Below are 21,020 nucleotides of genomic sequence, written 5' to 3'. Positions count from 1 at the left end.
GTTTGCTGTTGTTGTTTTTTAGGGCCGCACTCAAGGCATATGGAGGTTCCCAGGCTAGGGGTCTAATCAGAGCTACAGCTGCCAGCCTATGCCACAGCCACAGCCACAGCCACACAGGATCCAAGCCGAGTCTGCAACCTACACCACAGCTCACAGCTCACACCTTAACCCACTGAGCAAGGCCAGGGATCGGAACCGGCAACCTCATGGTTACTAGTCAGCTTCGTTTCTCCTGTGCCACAATGGGAACTCCATTTTTTTTTCAGTATTTCTTTATTAATTCTTTCAGCAACCATTCATCAAGTGCTACTGTGTTTTAGATGATATGATACAAAATGCAACAGGTTCATTCTCTTGTCTCTAAGAACTCAGAGTCCAGTGGGGAGAGACTTAAATAGTTAAACAAAGGTTTAAATAGTCAAACAAAGAGGATGCAGAAGTCCTCTGCACCCCTGGGTGAGGTCAGGAAAAGTTTCATTAAGGAGGAAACTTTAAGCGGAGTTCTGAAAGATGTGTCCATTCATGAGATCCACATGGGATACAGGAGAATCTGGGAAATGAAAGCAGTAAAGCCAGACGTGGGGGATGTCAAAGGGAGTGATATCCCTCATATTAGAACAGAGGTTGAAGATGGGTTATGATGAAAGAAACAGCTTGAGAAGTTACCTGGAGAGGATCTTGAACTCCATGCTAAGGAGTTTAGGTTTTATCCAAGAAGGAAGTGACATAGTCGGATTTTATTTTGGTTTATTTATTCAGACAGCTATAGAGCTATATTGGAAAAATATAAGAGGACAGGGAGGGAGTCTCGTTAAGGGGATATGACTGTCTAGGTGAGAGTGTGAAGATGGCAGCAGGAAGGATGAATTCTAACCGTGTGTCCAGTGTCCCATCTAAGTACCTGATGCCTGGCTAGAGCTGGGACCTAAAGGGACAGTGGTGTGTTTGTAAATGATTACCAAGCAGCTCTGTGCAAGGTGGGGTGGGGAGAGGGGAGAGGTAGCTGTCATTTTACCTTTGCTGATGTCTGTGCTGTAAATATTCCCATCCCAGTTGGCTTGCCGCTGCCAATGTGACATCATTAAATGCTGAGCTGGGAATGGATGTTAACAGTCTCAACCACCTGTGAGCCACTGGGAGGGAGGGCCAGCATGCTAGTGGACAGGGGAGAATCAAGGTGACTCTGGTTTCTGCCTTGGGGAAACTGGTAAAAGAAGAAGCCATTAACTTGGGGTGTACAGGAAGAGGACAACTGGGATGGGATGGGAAGGCAGAGATAAAGTGTTTAGATTACAGTACCTTTTTTTTTCTTTTTTTTTTTGGTCTTTTTAGGGCCGTACTTGCAGCCTGTGGAGGTTCCCAGGCTAGGGGTCAAATCGGCGTTGTAGCCACCGGCCTACACCACAGCCACAGCAACACAGGATCCGAGCCACGTCTGTGATCTACCCTACAACTCACAGCAATGCCAGATCCTTAACCCACTGAGTAAGGCCAGGGATCAAACCCGCGTCCCTCATGGTTGCTAGTCAGATTTGTTTCTCCTGAGCCATGAAGGGAACTCCTAGATTACAGTACTTTAAACTTGGAGTACTAGGAAAGAATTTCTAGGAAGTGGTGGACAGTTAGGTCCAGCGCTTCAGGGAAAGGTCTAGGTTGGACAGATAAACGTGGGAGGCATCAATCTCGAGTTGTTAGTTAGGAATCCAAGATCATCCAAGGAAAAGTTTAGAGCGAGAAGAGAAAGGATGGAAGGCTTAGAGGCTGCTTTGCAGCCAAAGCCCTCTCGGGAGTGGCAGGAGTCAAATGCCAGCAAGGCCAAGCGTAAACATCCAGCGCAGATGGCTTGGGGCAGAAACCTGGCGTGGCACCAAGACTTAGTGTCACGGCACAGATACAGCTGGAAAGAGGGCAGGACACGAGCAGGCAAAGAACAGAGGCAAGTGCTGTAAACAGCCTTGGGCACTAAAGCTGGCCTTGACCAGGTAGGGCAGGCTGGCACAGAGGCCAGAAGGAGGACCTCCAGAAGAAAGATCTTTTCATTTTTTGGAAAAGCCAAAAGATGTGGCATTTCTCACATCCAGCATAGTGCGAGAGGTGTGGGGGGGGGGTTGTCACCCTCTCATTGCCCCCCAGCCCCTCCTGTAGGGATGCCAGAGGTGCATGGCTACTCTCTGCAGAGTGGATGATGGAGCCATGTGTCCACTGTGGCGGTTCTGGGGCATTTCCAGATGCAGGAGGAAGCAGTCACCCCAAACCAGACCAGATGCTTGCTCAAGAACCGTGCCTGATGAGACCACCGTCCAGGCACTGCCCTGAAGGAACTCGCAGGAGTCGCAAGAGAGGACGTGGCCCAAGCTCTGGGACCTGGCAGCCTCGCAGAGCCTGAATCTAAGCTCACTCCCCAGACACACCTGCTAGCTGAACTGCTCAATACCTGGCATGAGCAGTTGCTAAACAGGTCTGGGAACAGAGCTGGAACCATGGGGCCTACCTTCCAGCAGAGGGGTATGCAGCCAAGGGGAGCCACTGGGCTGCTTGTTTGCCTCACCCAGCCATGGGCAGGTCCTTCACTAAGCCCACTCTTGTGCTGTGCACTTTATATAAAAGCACCAACCTGCCACATTCCTCTGATCAAGGTGCTGAGGCTCAGAGAGATTAAATGACTTGTCCAAATGGCAGTGCTAAGATTCAAACTCAGATTCATCTGGCTTACAAGTGCCTTCTCTACCTTTGCTTCTTTGATCACCTGCTTCTTTGGGCCCCAGGCTAGCTTAACTGACCTGCTTGCATTATCTGCTACAGCTGGCCAGCCTTGTCCTCCTTCTCAGATCCTTCAAATGCATTCACTCACCTCCCCACTCTCACTGCCCTCTTCAGATTTGGTGTACCCAGGGCCAAGCTGTACTAGATTCCCTGCCAGATGGTGGAGGCCCAACAGTTTAGACGTGCCCTTGTTTTTTGTGTTTTTGTCTTTTGTCTTTTTAGGGCCACACCTGAGGCATATGGAGGATCCCAGGTTAGGGGTTGAATCATGGCTGAAGCCGCCACAGCCACAGCAATGCCAGATCCAAGCCATATCTTTGACCTACACCACAGCTTATGGCAATGCCAGATCCTTATTCCCCTGAGCGAGGCCAGGGATTGAACCTGCATCCTCATGGATGCTAGTCAGATTCATTTCCACTGAGCCACGATGGGAACTCCATAGACACCCCCTTGTTGATGGAAACATTTAGCCATTTAAGTCATGCCTCCCCAAACCAGAGCTTTGTAAAATAATTTACATGCATTCACAAAGTTCGCTCAAACTTGCATTCTTTGCTGCTAAAGTGTTAGTTGCGAAATTCACCCCCATCTATGGATGTATGTTGTTATTTATGTTTTAGTTTTCAAATGTTTTAAAAGAGGAAACAAGATCCATTTGTTAACTTGTGTCAGCCTTAGAAGACTATGGTGGAAAAGTCTTCACTATTGAGATACTTGTGTTTTCTTTCTCTCTTTTCCTATAGAAATGAAACCAGAGGTGAAGACAAAACTTGGTGAGCAGGGTCCTCAGATCCTCGGGGTCCAGAGGGTCTATATCCAGACCAGGGAAGAGAAGCGCATTAACCTGACTGTCGGTAGCAGAGCCTATTTGCTGCCCAACACATCTGTGATTATCAAATGCCCAGTGCGACGATTCCAGAAATCTCTGATCCAGTGGGAGAAGGATGGCCGTTGTCTGCAGAACTCCAAACGCCTGGGCATCACCAAGTCAGGCTCACTGAAAATCCACAGCCTCGCAGCCCCCGACATCGGCACGTACCAGTGCATCGCAGGCTCTGCCAAAGAGACCGTTGTTCTCAAGCTCATTGGCACGGACAACCGGCTCATTGCACCCCCAGCCCTCAGGGGGCACCTGATGGAATATCCTGGGATGGACCACAATGAAGCCAATAATTTGGGAGCCACATGGCATAAAATGAGGCAGATGTGGAGTACCAAAAACGAGCTGTATCTGGATGATGGCCAGATTAATAACCAGCCTCTCTTGAGGGCCCTGTTGGGCCACTGCAGCAATTCCGCAGGAAATGCCAACTCCTGGGAGTTTAAAAATAAGCAGTTTGAGGCGGCAGTTAAACAAGGAGCCTACAGCATGGATACCGCCCAGTTTGATGAAATGATAAGAAACATGAGTCAGCTCATAGAAACCGGAGAGGTCAGCGATGACCTTGCGTCGCAGGTGATATATCACCTGGTGGCCGAGTTAGCTAAGGCGCAGGCGCCGGCACATGCGCCCTGGAGGGGCATCCCGGAAGAGGCCCCTCCGGCGGCTCACCTAAGGGGGGAGACCGGAAGTGTGCCCCAAAGCTCAAATGTCAAAGACTCAGGCAAGCTGACGTTCAAGCCAAAGGGACCTGTCCTCTTGAGGCAAAGCCAGCCCACCTCGATTTCCTTTAATAAAACAGTGAACGCAAGGATTGGAGACACTGTTTACATTACAAGAAGGACCGAGGTCATCAATATACTGTGTGAGCTCGATACCCCCAGTGAGGCCACGTATATGTGGACCAAAGATGGAGCATCGCTGCAGCCCTCGGCAAAGTAAGTCAGATGCAAATGTGGCGTGCCCTTGGTAATACCTTCTTAATGGTTCTTCCAGTTTTCTGGAAAATATTTTCAAATTCCTTCTCCTAGGAATGTGTTTTCCACAGGAGTCTTTAGGAAAGAAACTCAAAAATGTTAGAGTATGTTTTTCACATATGCATTGGAATTCTGAAAATAAAATCGGACTGCCCCATCACCGTTGTGTAGGTGGGATGCAAGACTAGAGACGGTAAGACTGAGTTTAAACACGGACAGACGCTCTCTTTGCAGGGCACTTGGCATTTAAATATAAAATCAATATAAGGCCATTGAAAACATAAGTCTGGAGTTCCGGCTGTGGTGCAGTGGGATTGGCGGTGTCTCTGAAGCACCAAGACACAGGTTCCATCCCCTGCCTGGCACAGTGGGTTAAAGGATCTGGCAGAGGTCACAACTGTGGCTCAGATCTGATCCTCAGCCCGGGAACTCCATATGCTGTGGGGCAGCCAAAAATAAAATTAAAAGAAAAAGAAAAAAGAAAGAAAAAGTAAGCCTACTTGCAGTGATCTTACATTATGTAGGAATTGCAAGTTCCGGATTTACGGCGCCCTTCCCCATCTAGGCGATGTGGTGTCTCATTTGAACTCCCACCAACCCTGTGAGTCTGGCAGGGCAGGGGTTAATTCTTCTCTGATGAGGTCATTGAGAAGCAGAATCTCATGACTAATTCATGGCCAGTTAGAATCAGGGACCGTGTTTCCTGAATGCTGCCAGCGATGTTGGAAGATCAGGCAAATAATAGCTTTGGTAGAAAGCTTGAGTACATAAGGGAATTTTCCATATCATGCAGTTTTTTATGTCATAAAATCCAAACATAAGATGGTAAGGATCAAAGTGTGTTGAGATGTTCAAAACACAATATTGAGTCACATTATTTTGGGGGGATATCTATGTATGTCAGTGCAGAAATGGCACATTTCATTCATTTTACATAAAGGAACAGGGAATAACAGAAATATTAATTCACTTTTGTGTTCATTACTGTCTCCAAATCTTGCTGTTTGTACGCATAGGACTATAGACGTTTTGCTTTCTTTCAATTTGCATTTAAGAGCTCAAGCTGCGCCTCATCTGTTTCTAGGGATTGTTAAGAGGCACGAACAAAACAGCAGTCTGTTAAATGGTTTTGCCAACCATAAAGTACTTTAAATGCAGGTTTTATTTTTACTGTGTCTTTTTTGCATCACCTAATATATGAAACATTGAAAGCACTCTAGATAAAATCCAATTTTTAGAATGAGGCATTAGGCTATGTCTTAGAATGGAAAGATAGAAGAAATCTAATTTTTAAATGTTGGGGCCTGGAACTCTGAAGACAAGAATGTCATGAAGTTTTGGGGCGTTCCCATCATAGTGCAGCAGAAACGAATCTGACTCATATCTATGAGGATGCAGGTTTGATCCCTGGCCTGACTCAGTGGGTTGGGGATCCTGCATTACTGTGACTGCGGTGTAGGCCAGCAGATGTAGCTCCAGTTCAACCTCTAGCCTGGGAACTTCCGTAGGTTGCAGGTGTGGCCCTTAAAAAAACAAAAGGAAAAAAAAGAAAAAAAAAAAAGAATGTAGTGAAGTTCTTGAAGTGGAATATTTCAGATCAACTAAGTTAACAGGTCTCAAATCTTTTGGTGTTAAGACCCTTTTAAACTTAAAAAAGTAACAAGAAGCCAAAAGAACTTTTGTTTATGTGCATTATATCTAGAGATGTTTATTTACCCCATTAGAAAATAAAACCATGAAACATTTAAGATATCTACTTGTTAGTCCATTTAGAGATAACAATAATAAGCCCTATTTTTAGCAACATGGATGGACCTCGAAACTATCATGCTAAGTGAAGTCAGTCAGACAATGAGACACCAACATCAAATGCTATCACTGACATGTGGAATCTGAAAAAAGGACGCAGTGAACTTCTTTGCAGAACAGACACTGATTCACAGACTTTGAAAAACTTATGGTCTCCAAAGAAGACAGTTTGGGGGGTGGGGGGATGCGCTGGGGGTGTGGGATGGAAATCCTATAAAATTGGATTGTGATGATCATGGCACAACTACAAATGTAATACATTCATTGAGTAATGAAAAAAAAACCCAATAATAAGCCCAATTCATGTTCACATAAATGACAATTTTTAAAAAGCAGTATTTAAAAAAATAATCAATAATGGCATTGTTTTACATTTTTGCAAATCTCTTTAATGTCTGGCTTAATAAAATACAGCTAGATTCTCCTAAATGCTTCTACTTTCAATCCGTTTTGATGTGTTGTTTTAATTGAAGCTTGTAGAGAAAATTTGGCCTCAAACAAATATGTTAGTTGGGGGGAGAGGAATTTTTGCGTAGCCTTTTCAGGTACTTGTGGCTCTTCTTTAATACTACACTAAAACTGGGCAAGGGGTAGTTTGTCAAAGGTTAGTTGGAATGTGGGATCTAAAACCATTTTTAATGAGATTTTGGTACTCTGTTACAATGAAATCTATTGGGGTTTTATTTTATTTTATTTTTTCAAGGGCCGCACCCATGGCATATGAAGTTCCGAGGCTAGGGGTCAAATCAGAGCTGTAGCTGCCGGCCTACATCACAGCCACAGCAACACCAGATCCGAGCCTCATCTGCAACCTACACCACATGGCAATGCTGGATACTTAACTGACTGAGCCAGACTGGGGATTGAACCCGTACCCTCATGCATACTAGTTGGGTTCATTACTGCTGAGCCACAGTGGGAACTCCTGAAATCTATTGGTGTATCTTGCACTTTGAACAAATCTTTTAACTACCCAAGTTTGTATAACATCATACATTGGCCACCTGGAAAATATTGGCTCACTGAATTATACGTGTCTTCCAAAATGTTGACATAGTTCATTATATAATATAAAATATACATCTGTTCTTTAATATTACTACCCAGCTTTTCAGAAAAGTCTTGGAGTTTTGGGACTCAGTCAAACTCACAATGAAGATTACTGATTTTCCAAAATTTTAATTTTCACTTGAAACCTCAAATTTTATCATCAGCCACAAATATTGTCAGTTGTTTTTCTTGAATCGGCCAACTCATTTTTGTTCATTTAAAAAATTATCTTCCAAATAACCCAAGCCTGAATAATCATGGTTTGTCTGTTAGTCATTCTTTCAAGTAAAAAATGGTATTCCATAAAAAAAAAAAAAAGCAGCGAGTTTGACTAGCAATTCAATCAGTCACACCAACATACTTCGGCATGCAGCGGAAGTGTTTGTGCATACTTCTGTCTTGTTGACCAGAATGTTAAAAACATATATCAAGGGTTGAGATTTAGTAAAATTAATAAGTTCTGCTGCTTCAGTACAGACATTCTTGGAGTTCCTACTGTGGCACAGTGGATTGATGATCTGGCTTGTCTCTGTGGAGGCACCGGTTCGATCCCTGGCCTGGATACATTCATTCCCTGGCCTGGGAACTTCCGTATGCCACGGGGGTAGCCAAAAAAGAAGGAAAAAAAAAAAGACATTCTTAAGGAAAACTGGCAATTTTGTTTTTACTGCAAATGTGTGGTAGCAAAAATGCAGTGACTGCTGCTAAACTTTGATGGCACCGCCTTGCTTTCCATTCAAGTGCCAACATTTTTACCCACCACGGCTTTTACTATTAGTGCAAAGGTCTACCTAGTGAAAAAGGCAAATAATGGCTTAGCATTTGTTATTTGAGGGTTTGGGATGAACATGCTGTAAAATTTGGTTGTGATGATTGTTGTACACCTATAAATGTAATAAAATTCATTAAGTAATAAAAAATAAATAACAAAATTTTTAAAAAGTAGTTTCGATCTCATGAACCCCTGAGGTGCATGGGCCACCCTTGGAAGACTACTCAACAATTTCACTTTCTAAATTTTAAGGAAACAGAGGCTGAGTTGACCAGTTGACCTCTAGCCAAAAAATATTACAGAGGGGTAGGAGAGCATGGTCAGTTTAAGTCAGTGTTTATTGCACTTAGTTGATTTTAGATAGTTTGACTTGTTTAAATGGAATTAACATTAGTTTCTGAACCTGAGACTCCCAGAGATCATGCAAAAAGGTTTTGACATGATACAACCTACTCAAGTGTGTTTCTGCATATGTTAAGGACCAACCGTTTGATATTGAAGCAATCCTATGTGACTATTAAAAGTTTTTGTTTTTAATCTTTTTTTTTTCCTTGGCTTTTTTAGGGCTGCACCCATGGCATATGGAAGCTCTCACGTTAGGAGTCAAATCAGAGCTACAGCTGCTGTCCCTACACCACAGCCACAGCAACCCAGATCCAAGCCGGATCTGTTACCTACACCACAGCTCACGGCAACGCCGGATCCTTAACCCACTGAGCAAGGCCAGGGATTGAACCTATGTCCTCATGGATCCTAGTCAGATCCATTTCCACTGCACCATGACAGGAACTCCTTGTTTTTTAATCTTTTAGGAGAATTTTTAAAAGATTTATTTTTGTTTCCTTTTTTTCCCTCAAACTTACCTAGTTCAGTTTTTTTTCAACTTATGTTTAATTTCCTTTATGGAACAAAGGTTCTCACCTTTAGGTATATTTTTCTGAATCTCATAAATCTTTTCAATTGAAGTCATTCAGAAATGGAATTATGTTTCTGAGGGCCTCTCTCCCATAAGAGGAAACTGTAGGCGTGGAGTACGTTTAGATGCCAGCTGAGTAAGAAATCTCAGCCAGAAGGGAAGGCTGTGGGTGGATTCACTGGGGATGATGTCTATGGAAAGATCAGCTTTGTCAGTTCTTCAAGTTAAGAATGAGGTTGTGCAATATATGTATGACTTGGTCACTGTGCTGTACAGCAGAAATTGACATCGCATTGTAAATCAACTATAATTTTAAAAAAAAGAATTGGTCGACAACCTCACAATTCCCCCTTCTCCCTCGAAATAAAATATAATGATCAAGACAAAAAAAAGAAGGTTGTGCAGCAGAAGCCAAGATAATATCCTTAAAGACCCAGGATGCTGGGTGGCTCTACCTGGCTGTGATGTTCGTGGGTGCTCGGCTGTTTCTCCTCTCAGCGATTTCTCATGGTGATGTTAAATGGAGGCTAAAAAACCAAAGGAATCATTTGAGAATTGCTAAATCATACAAACAGAAATATGAAATAATTTAAGAAAACATTTTAGTGGATAAATATTTTGTGTGTGTGTGTGTCTTTTTTCTTTTTTTTTTTTTTCCCCACTGTACAGCAAGGGGGTCAGGTTATCCTTACATGTATACATTACAATTACATTTTTCCCCCAGCCTTTCTTCTGTTGCAACATGAGTATCTAGACAAAGTTCTCAGTGCTATTCAGCAGGATCTCCTTGTAAAAGGATAAATATTTTTTAAGTAGAGTGGTTGGTTATGGTTTGGTTCTTGATTCCTTAATGGGGATGTTTTTGATAGAATATCTTATTTTGAAATCCTTTTATTAGAGTTGATTTACAATGTTGTGTCAATTTCTGCTGTACAGCAAAGTGACCCAAATAATGTCTATGTATATAAATAATGTGTATATGTAACTGTGTATGTGTGTGTATACATACACACACACACACACACACACACACACATATATGTAAAACTGGGCCACTTAATAGGGATTTGACTGTGAAAGTCTAGCCCTGCTCATAGCTACGTCTACCATATTCCTGTTTTTGTTCTAGACAGTTCAGCTATTTTAATTTCTGCCCATCTTTGTATATTTCATTTGTGGGCTGCAGGGGAGCTTGCATCCTTCCTAATACATTTACTTTCAACCATTATTCTATTCTGATCATTCATCCATTTAGCCATCAAATGTTTTTGAAAACTTACTATATAATAAAGGCACTGTGCTAAGCATTGAAAATGCACAGCTGTGAATAAGATTTGGTGCCTGCTCTTGAAAAGATCACAATCTAGCAGGAAGAAAAAGATATTTCATCAAATAAATATATGAACCAGAGCAGAAGGAGCCCAGAGAGGGCAGAGATAACTTTAGGAGTATTGGGGAAAGCTTTACAGGGGAAATTACATTTGCTCCAGGACTCAGTGGGTAAGTTGGAGTTTGCCAGAAGTGGGGAAGGGCATTCCAAATAAAGTGCACAACATATGCAGAAGCTCAGGGTGATGAAAGATCATGGAATGTTCTGGAAACTGTTAGAGGTTCCTTATGGCTGGAGCCCAGGGAGAGCAAGCAATGTGAAATGATAGGAAATGAAGTGGCCCAGTTCATGAAGAAACAGTATTTAGTGGTCAGAACAGTCTGTATTCTTTGTGTCTCTAAAGTGGGAAGGGGCAGGAAAAAAGTAGTATGTGGACCACTGGTCCTAACCATCTCGAAGCAGCATCAAATCATTAAGAAAAAAAAAGTAAAGCAGAACAAGGACTCTTTTCCATTCCCTGAATAATTGTCTCACCTGTGAGGATACACCTGACCAACTCAGATTCTCAGAGTGGTATTTATATGCAGGTGTTTGTGAATATCAATAATCGGGAAGCCATAAGGAGCTCTTACAGTGTGGCCCTGATTCTTCACAGGTCCACTCTTGTCCAGTGTGAAAATCTGAACTGAAAAAAATCCACATCTGCAGTTTTTTAGGAAGGTTTGGGACAGAAAATGAGGGCTTAACATCCAGCAAGATCTGTCTGCTTCTTTGTCTTCTTAAAAACATGGTAGATGAAGTACTGTGTCCATCCCAAAAAGTCTATTCGCGTGCGAGGTGAGGTGGGAAGACTGAATCTTAAAGCACAGTCCAGGTCTACCATTTCAATGAGGTTCAGCCAAGAAAAAAAGACTTGTCCATTCTCCAGTCTCTGTAGTTTTCTGCATTGAGGCAGAGATTATCTTCTGGGCTCCTTGCCAGCCCAAAGTCAGTAATTTTGCCTTCTTCATTCTCTGCGACTTGCTGTGGTTCTAGAGCCATTAATGTGTTACATGAACGTGTCCTTTCTCACTGTTCTACAGAGTCATTTTGGATGGAATGGGGAAAATACAGATACAGAAACCTACAAAGAAAGACCAAGGTGTATATGGATGTTCTGTAGCTAATCATCTCGGTTCGGATGTGGAAAGTTCCTCTGTTCTGTATGCAGGTAATGCATGTTGTTGAAACCCGGAATGCCTGGGGTTTGGTTTTTGCTTTTACTGTTAAACTCTGGAACAGCAGTTTTCACTCTTCAGCCTGCAGAAGAATCAGCTTGGAGTGCGGGAGACAGGGGTTAAGCACAGACCTTTAGACCCCATTCCCAGAGGTTCTGGCACAGCAGGTTTGGGATGAAGTCTGACAATGTGCTTTTTTTTTTTTTTTTTTTTTGTCTTTTTGCCATTTATTGGGCCGCTCCCATGGCATATGGAGGTTCCCAGGCTAGGGGTCCAATTGGAGCTGTAGCTGCCGGCCTACACCAGAGCCACAGCAACGCGGGATCTGAGCCACATCTGCGACCTACACCACAGCTCAGGGCAATGCTGGATCCTTAACCCACTGAGCAAGGCCAGGGATCGAACCCGCAACCTCATGGTTCCTAGTCGGATTCGTTACCCACTGCACCACGACAGAAGCTCCCAATGTGCCTTTTTAACATGTTCCCATGTAATGCCGATGCTGCTGGCCCTAGAACCACTCTTTGAAAACAGCTGCTCTAGAGCTCACTTTCTAAGAATTAGGAATGAATGAGACAGGATTTAATGGGAAGCATTGATAGTATGGATTTTTCATTTTTAAAGTGCCACCAGCCAACAAAAGAGAGTAATTGTCCTTTAACAGTGGCTACCTCCCAATGGCATACCTACTGATCCTTAGGAACACTTTTGGGAAGTTGTCCCTGTAAATTAATGTACCAGGAGGTAGACAAAGTCATTTTAATATTAAAGTTTGTTTTTATTATGATGCAGTATTTTGTTTTAATCTTCTTAGGGCCACACCCGCAGCATATGGAGCTTCCCAAGTGAGGGGTCGAATTGGAGCTGTAGCCACTGGCCTATGCCACAGCCACAACAGTGCCCAATCCAAGCCACATCTGCAACCTACACCACAGCTCTTGGCAACACCAGATCCTTAACCCACTGAGCAAGGTCACGGACCGAACCTGAATCCTTGTGGATCCTAGTCATATTCATTTCCAATGAGCCATGACGGGAACTCCTGAAAGAGTGTTTTTAGGTGGAAAAGTTGTAAGCAATGCTTCCTTGTGGCAAGCTCATGTTCTGGGATTAAAAATGTGGTTTTTGGAGTTCTCGTTGTGGCACAGTGGAAACGAATCCAACTAGGAACCATGAGGATACGGGTTCGATCCCTGGCCTTGCTCAGTGGGTTAAGGATCCAGCATTGCCATGAGCTGTGGTGTAGGTCACAGACACGGCTCGGATCTGATGTTGCTGTGGCTGTGGTATAGGCTGGCAGCTACAGCTCTGATTAGACCCCTAGCCTGGGAACCACGGGTGCGGCCCTAAAATGACAAAAGACAAAAAAAAAAGTAGTTTCTGGTATCTGTGGCTCAAACAAAGATGAGGAGAGGAACACATCAGGGATTACAATCCAGCATTTAGACAACTAAGCATTGAGCTTTGAAGCCGCTGCATCACATCTATAAATTGAGGAGGTTGGACCAGTTGATTTTAAAGCTACCTTGAATCGGTATGGCTTGATACTAAGTGCCTCTCTTGGCTACATTCCCAAGGTGGGGTCTTCAGACCTTGATTTTCTCTTTCTTGGTCCTCCTCGGTTGTTCTTTCCTTTGAGCATTGGCTCCTTTCTAGAAAACATCAGTTCTAAGGTTCTAGAAGTCCTGGGAAGAATAGAAGTCTCTCTCGCAGCTCTCAAGTCCTCTGTTAAGGCCATCCCAGAACAGTCCAGATCCGTAGGGCAGCTGGTGCAAGGTCCTCAGGGGCCAGAGGACATGTGACAACTACAGCCCTCTCCTAGCCCAAGAGTTCCTATCTTTTCAATTTTCAGGATAGCGTTTCAATGCCCCCAGCACTCCAGAGAAGAATGGACCATTTGGTCACCCAAACATGGCGGTTCCCAAATCCTCTTCTCCAGAATACACGGTTGCCAAGCGGCTAGATGTTGCTGTTGTTTCATGTACTGAGCACAGGTGATAGAACAGCTTAGGGAAATGCGGTCACCCCCTCCAGGAGCTCACATGCTAATAGTGGAGGAGGGAAACCAACCATGGCAATAGTTCTGCGGTAGAGGAATAGCACCTTCCCTGACCCACCCCTGGCCAACCAGGGCCTTTCTCTGACTCAACACCCATCACCCTGATTGGTAATGTCAGTTGATGAGAGTGAGGATGGCTGTTTGGTAATGCAGTGTTCCCACTGTCCAGCTCAGGCACAAAGCATATTTCCTGAGTGAGTTCATGAACGAATCTGGTAAAAATACATGGTTCTTAAAATCCAGGAAAATAACTATTGAGTGAGTTCCTAATTCTTTGTGATCTTGTTTTATTAATTTTTTTTCTTGCATGCAAGTTTGATGTAGGTTTCCTTCCAATTTTCCTTCCCCCCCAAAAAAAGAGTCAGGTGATCTCTACCCCTGGTGTGTTTTGGTCCTGCTGTAACTCATCCAAGGCTGCACACAGAGATGTTCTTCCTGCCCTGCCAGGGCTCCTTCTCATGACCTTTGGCATCCCTTCCTTTCCCAATTGTCAAGGAGGACTTTTCATTTTGGTTATAAAACCAAGGTATCCTCCTCGTCTGCATATGCTTCTTGCAGAGCATCTTCATAAATCTGTCTTTGAATGTGTCCATCCATCCCCTGAGCACCTCAAGGCTATGAATGTGCTGGTCCCTGTGGGTTACCATGAGGGATACAGAGAGAGCAGGACTCTGCCCCTGCTCTCACAGGGCTCAGCAATGTTTACCAAATGCAGCACAGCTGGCCAAGTGCAAAAGTCTGAACCTAACATAGTTTCTTGCTCCCTTTGACTTAAGAGGCACCTGTCATCTTATCTATTGAAAGAAACATCACCAGACCAGAGCACAGCCTTCTCTCCGTCGTGATTGGAGGCATCGTGGAGGCACCCCTGCGAGCGAACGTGACAATCCAATGTCCTGTAAAAGGTGAGTGTGGTCATTACCGGTGGGAGGGCACTAGGCCAGCCCAGGGTGGCCAGGAGTCACCAGCTGGCATCTTGGTGAGGTGGACAGCCCTCTAGGCTTAAAACTCTGATTTTCCAGCACCCTGAGAGAGGGTCTATCTCTCAAGGGTACATGTCCACCAACCAGCTCAGGAGGCCAGTGTGTAAAACGCAGTCCATTCATTCCCGTGAGGGCTCTGAGGACCATGCACAGGACCCACCCTGTCCACTGGCCTGTTCACACTGGCAAGACCAATACACTCTGTTCCTGTGAGCAGATCTGCACAAAAGGCCAACTTCTCACAGGCGGTTGCTTGATGAGTGTGGAGTCAGAGCAAGGGGATTTGTTGGAAAGCATTGACTGTGCCCGCCAGCTTGACAAAGGCCGTGCTAGGGAAGGCCAGGTCGGAGAGTGGGAATGTCAAGATCCCCTACCTAAACTCTCCATCCTGGACTGCCCTTGGGTGAGCATCACCAGTCTATGCCTCTGTGGCTCCTTCTGCCTCGTTTACAATAGCAGATAAACCTTCTTTCTAAATGGCTCATCCTTTAAGAGAAATAACACTTGCAATCCGACCTTGTCTTAAGCTAGGGCTCTTCTGCCTCTTTAAGCCACAGATTCTTGAGTCTTATCCTGGGTCCATGCATCCCCAAACTGAGATCAGTAATGATACGCCACACACACATACAGCTTATGGGGGACAGGGGGCCTCTGTGGATAGCTTTGATCAGTTTTTCAGAGAGACCTATAAACTCTTCAACATGAAGATCTTACTATTTTAAGGTAAATTTGCACATGCCTGTCATTTGCTGTGCACTGATTTCATTCTCTGGAGAACTACATGTGCCTGGTTTGCAAGTTCTAATGGAGTACCTGTATTGGCAGCCAATTAAGATGAATCTCGTTGCGGCCAGAGAGCTCCCGGTGCCAGGAGGACCCATAATCGCTGTTCTCGGTACCACGGTGAAGGTGCATGTAACGCGGGCTCCTAGGACACAGCTCTCCGGCTCTCGGGCTCTCCCTCCCCTGGAATGGTCAGTTACTTGCCAGTTTCCAGGGCTGCACCCCTTGGCTCCCCAAACAGTGGAAATTTGCTAACCCCCAAGGTATTATTTTTCGCCCCTTGGAAGTCCCTGCAGTGTTTGGCCTATGCCGACTTTTGGGAAAAAAAAAAAAAATCCCTCCAGCCTCCCAACTGACTCCACCCACAAATATGTGAGTTTTCTGGCAAAACACACCTACCATTACAGAACGGCCAGCGTTCTCTGGCCACAGCAAGGAGAAAAGCAGAACGGAACTCCGCAGTTGCCAAACCGCAAATGTCTAGAGTTTCTACAGCCCTACACCTGCAGAGGATTCTGCAAAACAGATCTGACTTCTATTAAGAGAAACCTCAACTTTTAACATTATTTCTAAATTTCTTACTTCCCCACGAGAGTTTACAATCCGGCTCTCAGCGGGATGAGCCATCGAAAGGATTGTGGTATATTATTTGCTATTGTTAAGTCAGGGAGTGGGTTGAGTGGAAACTGATTTTTGCGAGTGGAGCCTCCAGCTAAGACCATTAAACTTGTCTGGGTTTCTCTTCTGGCCTGGCCCAGTCTGCACGTGGGCCGTCTCTGACCACTCCCTGACTCTGCAGACCCTTCTCCACTGAGCCCTGTTCCCTGGGGCCTTGTGCTAAGAACCTCCATCCATCTGCCTCCTCCCTCCCCCACTCTCAGCTCTTCCTAGGACCAGGCCTGTTTGGTCTTTCGTTCCCTGGCAGTCATCCCCTGTGGACTGTACCCCAGGAACTCATCAGAAGTCCTTTCCTGTTCAAAGCAAACACCTCCTTTTGAGTTATGTGCCATTTGAAATAAAGCCTTGCAGCCAATGAAGTGTGTTTTCTTATGGGCAGAAACCATAGTTAACTTAGCTTTTGATGAAGCTTCGTTTTTTGGGGGGGTTTTTTTTGTTTTTTGTTTTTTGTTTTTTGGTCTTTTTAGGGCTTCACCCTTGACAGATGGAAGTTCCCAGGCTAGGGGTCGAATTAGAGCTTCAGCTGCTGGCCTACGCCACAGCCACAGCAATGCCAGATCCAGCTGTATCTGCGACCCTTCACCACAGCTCACGGCAACGCCGGATCCTTAACCCACTGATCGAGGCCAGGGATCGAACCTTCGTTCTCATGGATCCTAGTCGGGTTCATCACCACTGAGCCACAACGGAACTCCCAAGATTCATCTTTTTAAAGCCGTGGTGAAGTTGATCAAGGGTTGAGAGGCTTGGTTGTGTCTCCAGCTAGTATATGACCATTACTGAGTTACATGTGCAGTCTACTCTCATCTCTGAAACAGGAGGCACACCCTGCGAATGGAAAAAGCCACCTTGGTTATCATCTAATCCAGTCCCTCATTCGGTAGACGAGGACGTTGTAACTTTTACAAACATGAATACTGCTTTATGCAATTACGTTTTCATAGTGCAAATTAAGATTATTTCTGTCAGTCAGTGGCATGTATAAATTTTTCTTTCATTTTCAGTTGCCCTGAAAATGTTTTCTACTCAGGAGAGTGAGCTTATGTGTTCATACGTTTTGATCGGATTCACAGTTCTTTGTTAGAGCCAAATATGTTTTATTTAACCTACGTGGTATAGATATGAATAGGGACTTCCCTAGTCGCTCTTAGATGGTATTTCTAATAATGATGTCAAATTATAGAACGTGAAAATCTGGGTTTCTAAGGGTTAAAAGTTCTAAGTTGTGAGGCTTGTTTGTCTTATTCTTTTTAAAAAGTTTCTTCTAAAAATGGGAGAGGGGAAGGAATTGTAAGCCAACTATACCCCAATAAAATTAAAATTAAAAAAAGGAAAATAAAAGTGATTTTCCTTAAAAAAATAAAAATAGGGGGTGGGGGTTTGTGGAATAGTTTAAACTGCTCCTTCTCTGCCCCCTGCTGGTAAGAGAGGAAAGCTCATCTGAGGAAAATGACCAGTAAACATCAGTAGCTGCATATTTTATTTTTTCTTGTGTTAATGCTTAGTAAGAACATTACTTATCCTGTCATTTTCTGTTACGTGTGTATTCGGTTGCTTGTTTTTCTTATTCCTTAAGTTCGTCAGAGGTGCAGCTGACCCAAGTCTCTGCTCTGAAGTGTTCTTATGTGTTGGACTCCTCTTTAGTCTCTAAGAAACCTTCTTGCCACAGATTCGAATGGGGTTGAGCCAGAAAGATGGTGAACCCCAAATGGATGGTACTGCCAATACTACCAGTGGCCCAGCTCTAAGTGTAGAACTTGTCTTAAACACAGAATGTGCTGACGACTACTCCTTAGAGCAAAGTAAAATTCTCTGGGAGAGTTGAAGATGCCTCAGAGTTAAAAGTGAGCGAACAAACAAAAATGCCTGATGATGCTAGTTACAGAACATAGGTACATACCTGCCTCAGGGGGAAAAGTTCTACCACTATGGGCTTCACCTGGCCTCCTACCAGGGAGCTGGCATACATAGGATTTACAAAGGACACATTAGCAATGAACACAGAGGAAAATAAATTAAAAAATATATATTAGCAAACTGAAATGTATATAACTAAGAAGAGTTTTTCCCTGGAATGCAAAGTTTTTTAACAGTTAAAAAATACCTACTTTTGGAGTTCCCATCGTGACCCAGCAGTAAAGAACCCAACTAGTAGCCATGAGACCGCAGATTTGATCCCTGGCCTTGCTCACTGGGTTAAGGAACCGGCACTGCTCTGAGCTGTGCTGTAGGTTGCAGATGAGGCTCAGATCTCATGTTGCTGTGGCTGTGGTGTCGGCCTGCAGCTGCAGCTCAGATTCAGCCCCTAGCCTGGGAACTTCCATATGTCATGGGTGTGGCCCCAAAAAGACAAAAAAAAAGAAAAAAAGAAAAAAAATACTTTAAGAAGGCTGTCATGGGTTGGCTCTTCTGAAAGCAGACACTAAGATGCAGTGTGGTGTAAGGGGTCCCTGTGGAAGGGAGGGAGCAAGCAGGATGGGACAAAGGGCAAAGGAGGTCTGTGGTACAAGCCCACAAAGCCTTGCCATGTCCAGGGGAGCTCAAAGCATGCATGGCTCATCAGGCTTGCCTAACGGTGACCTCCAGTGGCCAGGCCTTCAGGCAGCTGCCTCCGTCAGTCACTAGAAGGGGCCCTCTCCAAGCAGGGCATGCTCTCTGGAGAGCTGAGGCAAACTGTTAGGGAGATGACAGCTGAAAGCAGCCAGCAGCTGGGATACCAAGGCCTTCCTTGAAGGGCCATCTGGACAGGGCATCTCCAGTCTACCCTAGAGATCTAAAGAGATAACACTGTGATCATCTTATACATGTTGAACAAGCATTTGATAAGTCCCAAAACAAAATAATGTTGAAACCTCTTGGCACACCAGTAATAGAAGGGATCATCGTTATCTGGCTTTTTTTAAATTTAAGTACCTATCAAAAAAAAAAAACAAAAAACCATAGCAAACGTCTTGCTCACTTTAATGGTGAGACTATAAAACTTTCCTATTAAAGTCAGAGATGGGAGTTCCTGCTATGGTGACATCTTGGGAGCTCTGGGAGGCAGGTTGTGTGCCTCGCCAGGCACTGTGGGTTAGGGATCTGGCATTGCCATAGCTGCACCTTAGGTCATGATTGTGGCTCAGATCTGATCCCTGGCCCAGGAGTCCCATATGCAGCCAAAAAAATAAAAATAAAAAAGGTCAGCCAAGGGAAAAAAAAAAAAAAAGATCAGACAGTATAATTAATTATCTACATTGAAAATCCAAGAAAACGTCAAAGTTTCAGATCTCTAAATTCAGAGTGATTCCAATTATTTAAGAAAAGAGCCTTACAGGATTGCTAGAATTTATCACATTGATCCTGTGATTTATATGAAAGAGCAACTGACCAAGAATAGCTCCAGCATTTTTGAAGAATAACAAGGCAGTTCAGATTTGCTCTATCAGCTATAAAGAGTTATTATAAAGCTAGAATAATTCCAACAGTGTGGTATTGGCAGATACATAGACAAATAAATGGAATATATAGCCCACAGAAGATTCAAGCATATATGAAAAAAGTGTTTAATAGCAGCACATCAAAAATCAATAAAGGACGGACTATTAAACAATGGTAAAAAGATCATTTGTTTTGACAAATATATATAACAACTCTACCAAAATAAATTCTAACAATTAAATACCTAAAATCTGAACAGCTTTTATAATAAAAGAGATAGCTTTATGATTTGGGGATGAGGAGGGTCCAAGAAGTACAAAGTATAACATGAAAGATGTAATAGATAGTGATGATGGTTACACAACTCTGAAGAAACTAGAACTACTGAACTGTATACCTTAAAAGGGTGAATTTTATGATATGTGGGTTATATTTCAATAAGCTATTATTACAAAGTGATAAAAATTTTTTATGTTAAAATTTAAAAGTTCTGACCCTGTACGACACTATCAACAAATTTAAAGTTCAAGCCACAATTATTGGCAAAAATATTTGTTACACACTATCCAGAATATATAAATAGTTTCTATGAATCAATGTAAGTAACAACCCCAAGTAAAAATAGCAAAGGATATGAACAAGTAGTTCTCAGAAAATGAAATCCTAGTAAGTGTATGAAAATGTTCTCATTCTAACTAGTAATCAAGAAATTAAAATAGAAGTAAGTTTCCACTTCATACCTATTAGACTAGCAAAACTTAGAGTTTACCTTGCCAACTATCGAGGATTGGCAAGAATATAGAAAAATAGGATCTCATGCGCTGCTAGTCAGTGTGTATTTTGGAAGAACTACAATAGAGAACAGTTTAGTAAAATGTGAACAGTTCAAAAATGCTCAAAACCAGGAATTCTACTTGTAGATGTAGCCATTGTAGCAAGGCACAAAGGATTACTAGAATGTACACTGTGGTTTTGTTTGTAATACTGTGTGTGTGTGAGAGAGAGAGAGAGATTAGAAGAGAAACATAAGGAGTTCCCATCATGCCTCAGCGGAAATGATTCTGACTAGCACCCATGAGGATCAGGTTCAATCCCTGGATCCGGCATTGCCATGAGCTGTGGTAACAGGTCACAGATGTGGCTTAGATCTGGCATTGTGGTATAGGCCAGCGGCTATAGCTCCGATTTGACCCCTAGCCTGGGAACCTCTATATGCTGCAGGCACGGCCCTAAAAAGACTCCCCCCCCCCAAAAAAAAAGAGAGAGAGAGAAGAAAAAAAAATCAAAAGAAACAGTAAATCTTTTTCATCAGGATAGAGGACACATGATAACATATTGATTTGCTGGAATAGTGTACAATTATAAAATGAATAAATTAGA

The 21,020-nt window shown here is 43.6% G+C and overlaps 1 protein-coding gene across 2 annotated transcripts in view; it reads left to right on the top strand.

The window, feature by feature from the left end:
* Window positions 1-21,020, top strand: part of ADAMTSL3 (ADAMTS like 3) — a 358,645-nt gene that overhangs the window by 286,629 nt on the left and 50,996 nt on the right. For both annotated transcript variants that reach the window (XM_047795344.1, XM_047795345.1), the window contains exons 21-23: window positions 3,510-4,584; window positions 11,583-11,710; window positions 14,553-14,681. In XM_047795344.1, the coding sequence (XP_047651300.1) occupies window positions 3,510-4,584; window positions 11,583-11,710; window positions 14,553-14,681 (1,332 nt within the window). The remainder of the gene's footprint in view (window positions 1-3,509; window positions 4,585-11,582; window positions 11,711-14,552; window positions 14,682-21,020) is intronic.

The sequence above is a fragment of the Phacochoerus africanus genome, chromosome 9 (genome assembly GCF_016906955.1).
Source record: "Phacochoerus africanus isolate WHEZ1 chromosome 9, ROS_Pafr_v1, whole genome shotgun sequence".
NCBI classification, from domain to species: domain Eukaryota; kingdom Metazoa; phylum Chordata; class Mammalia; order Artiodactyla; family Suidae; genus Phacochoerus; species Phacochoerus africanus.
Note: the sequence above shows the minus strand (reverse complement) of the source record. Positions and strands in the feature narration are given on the sequence as shown.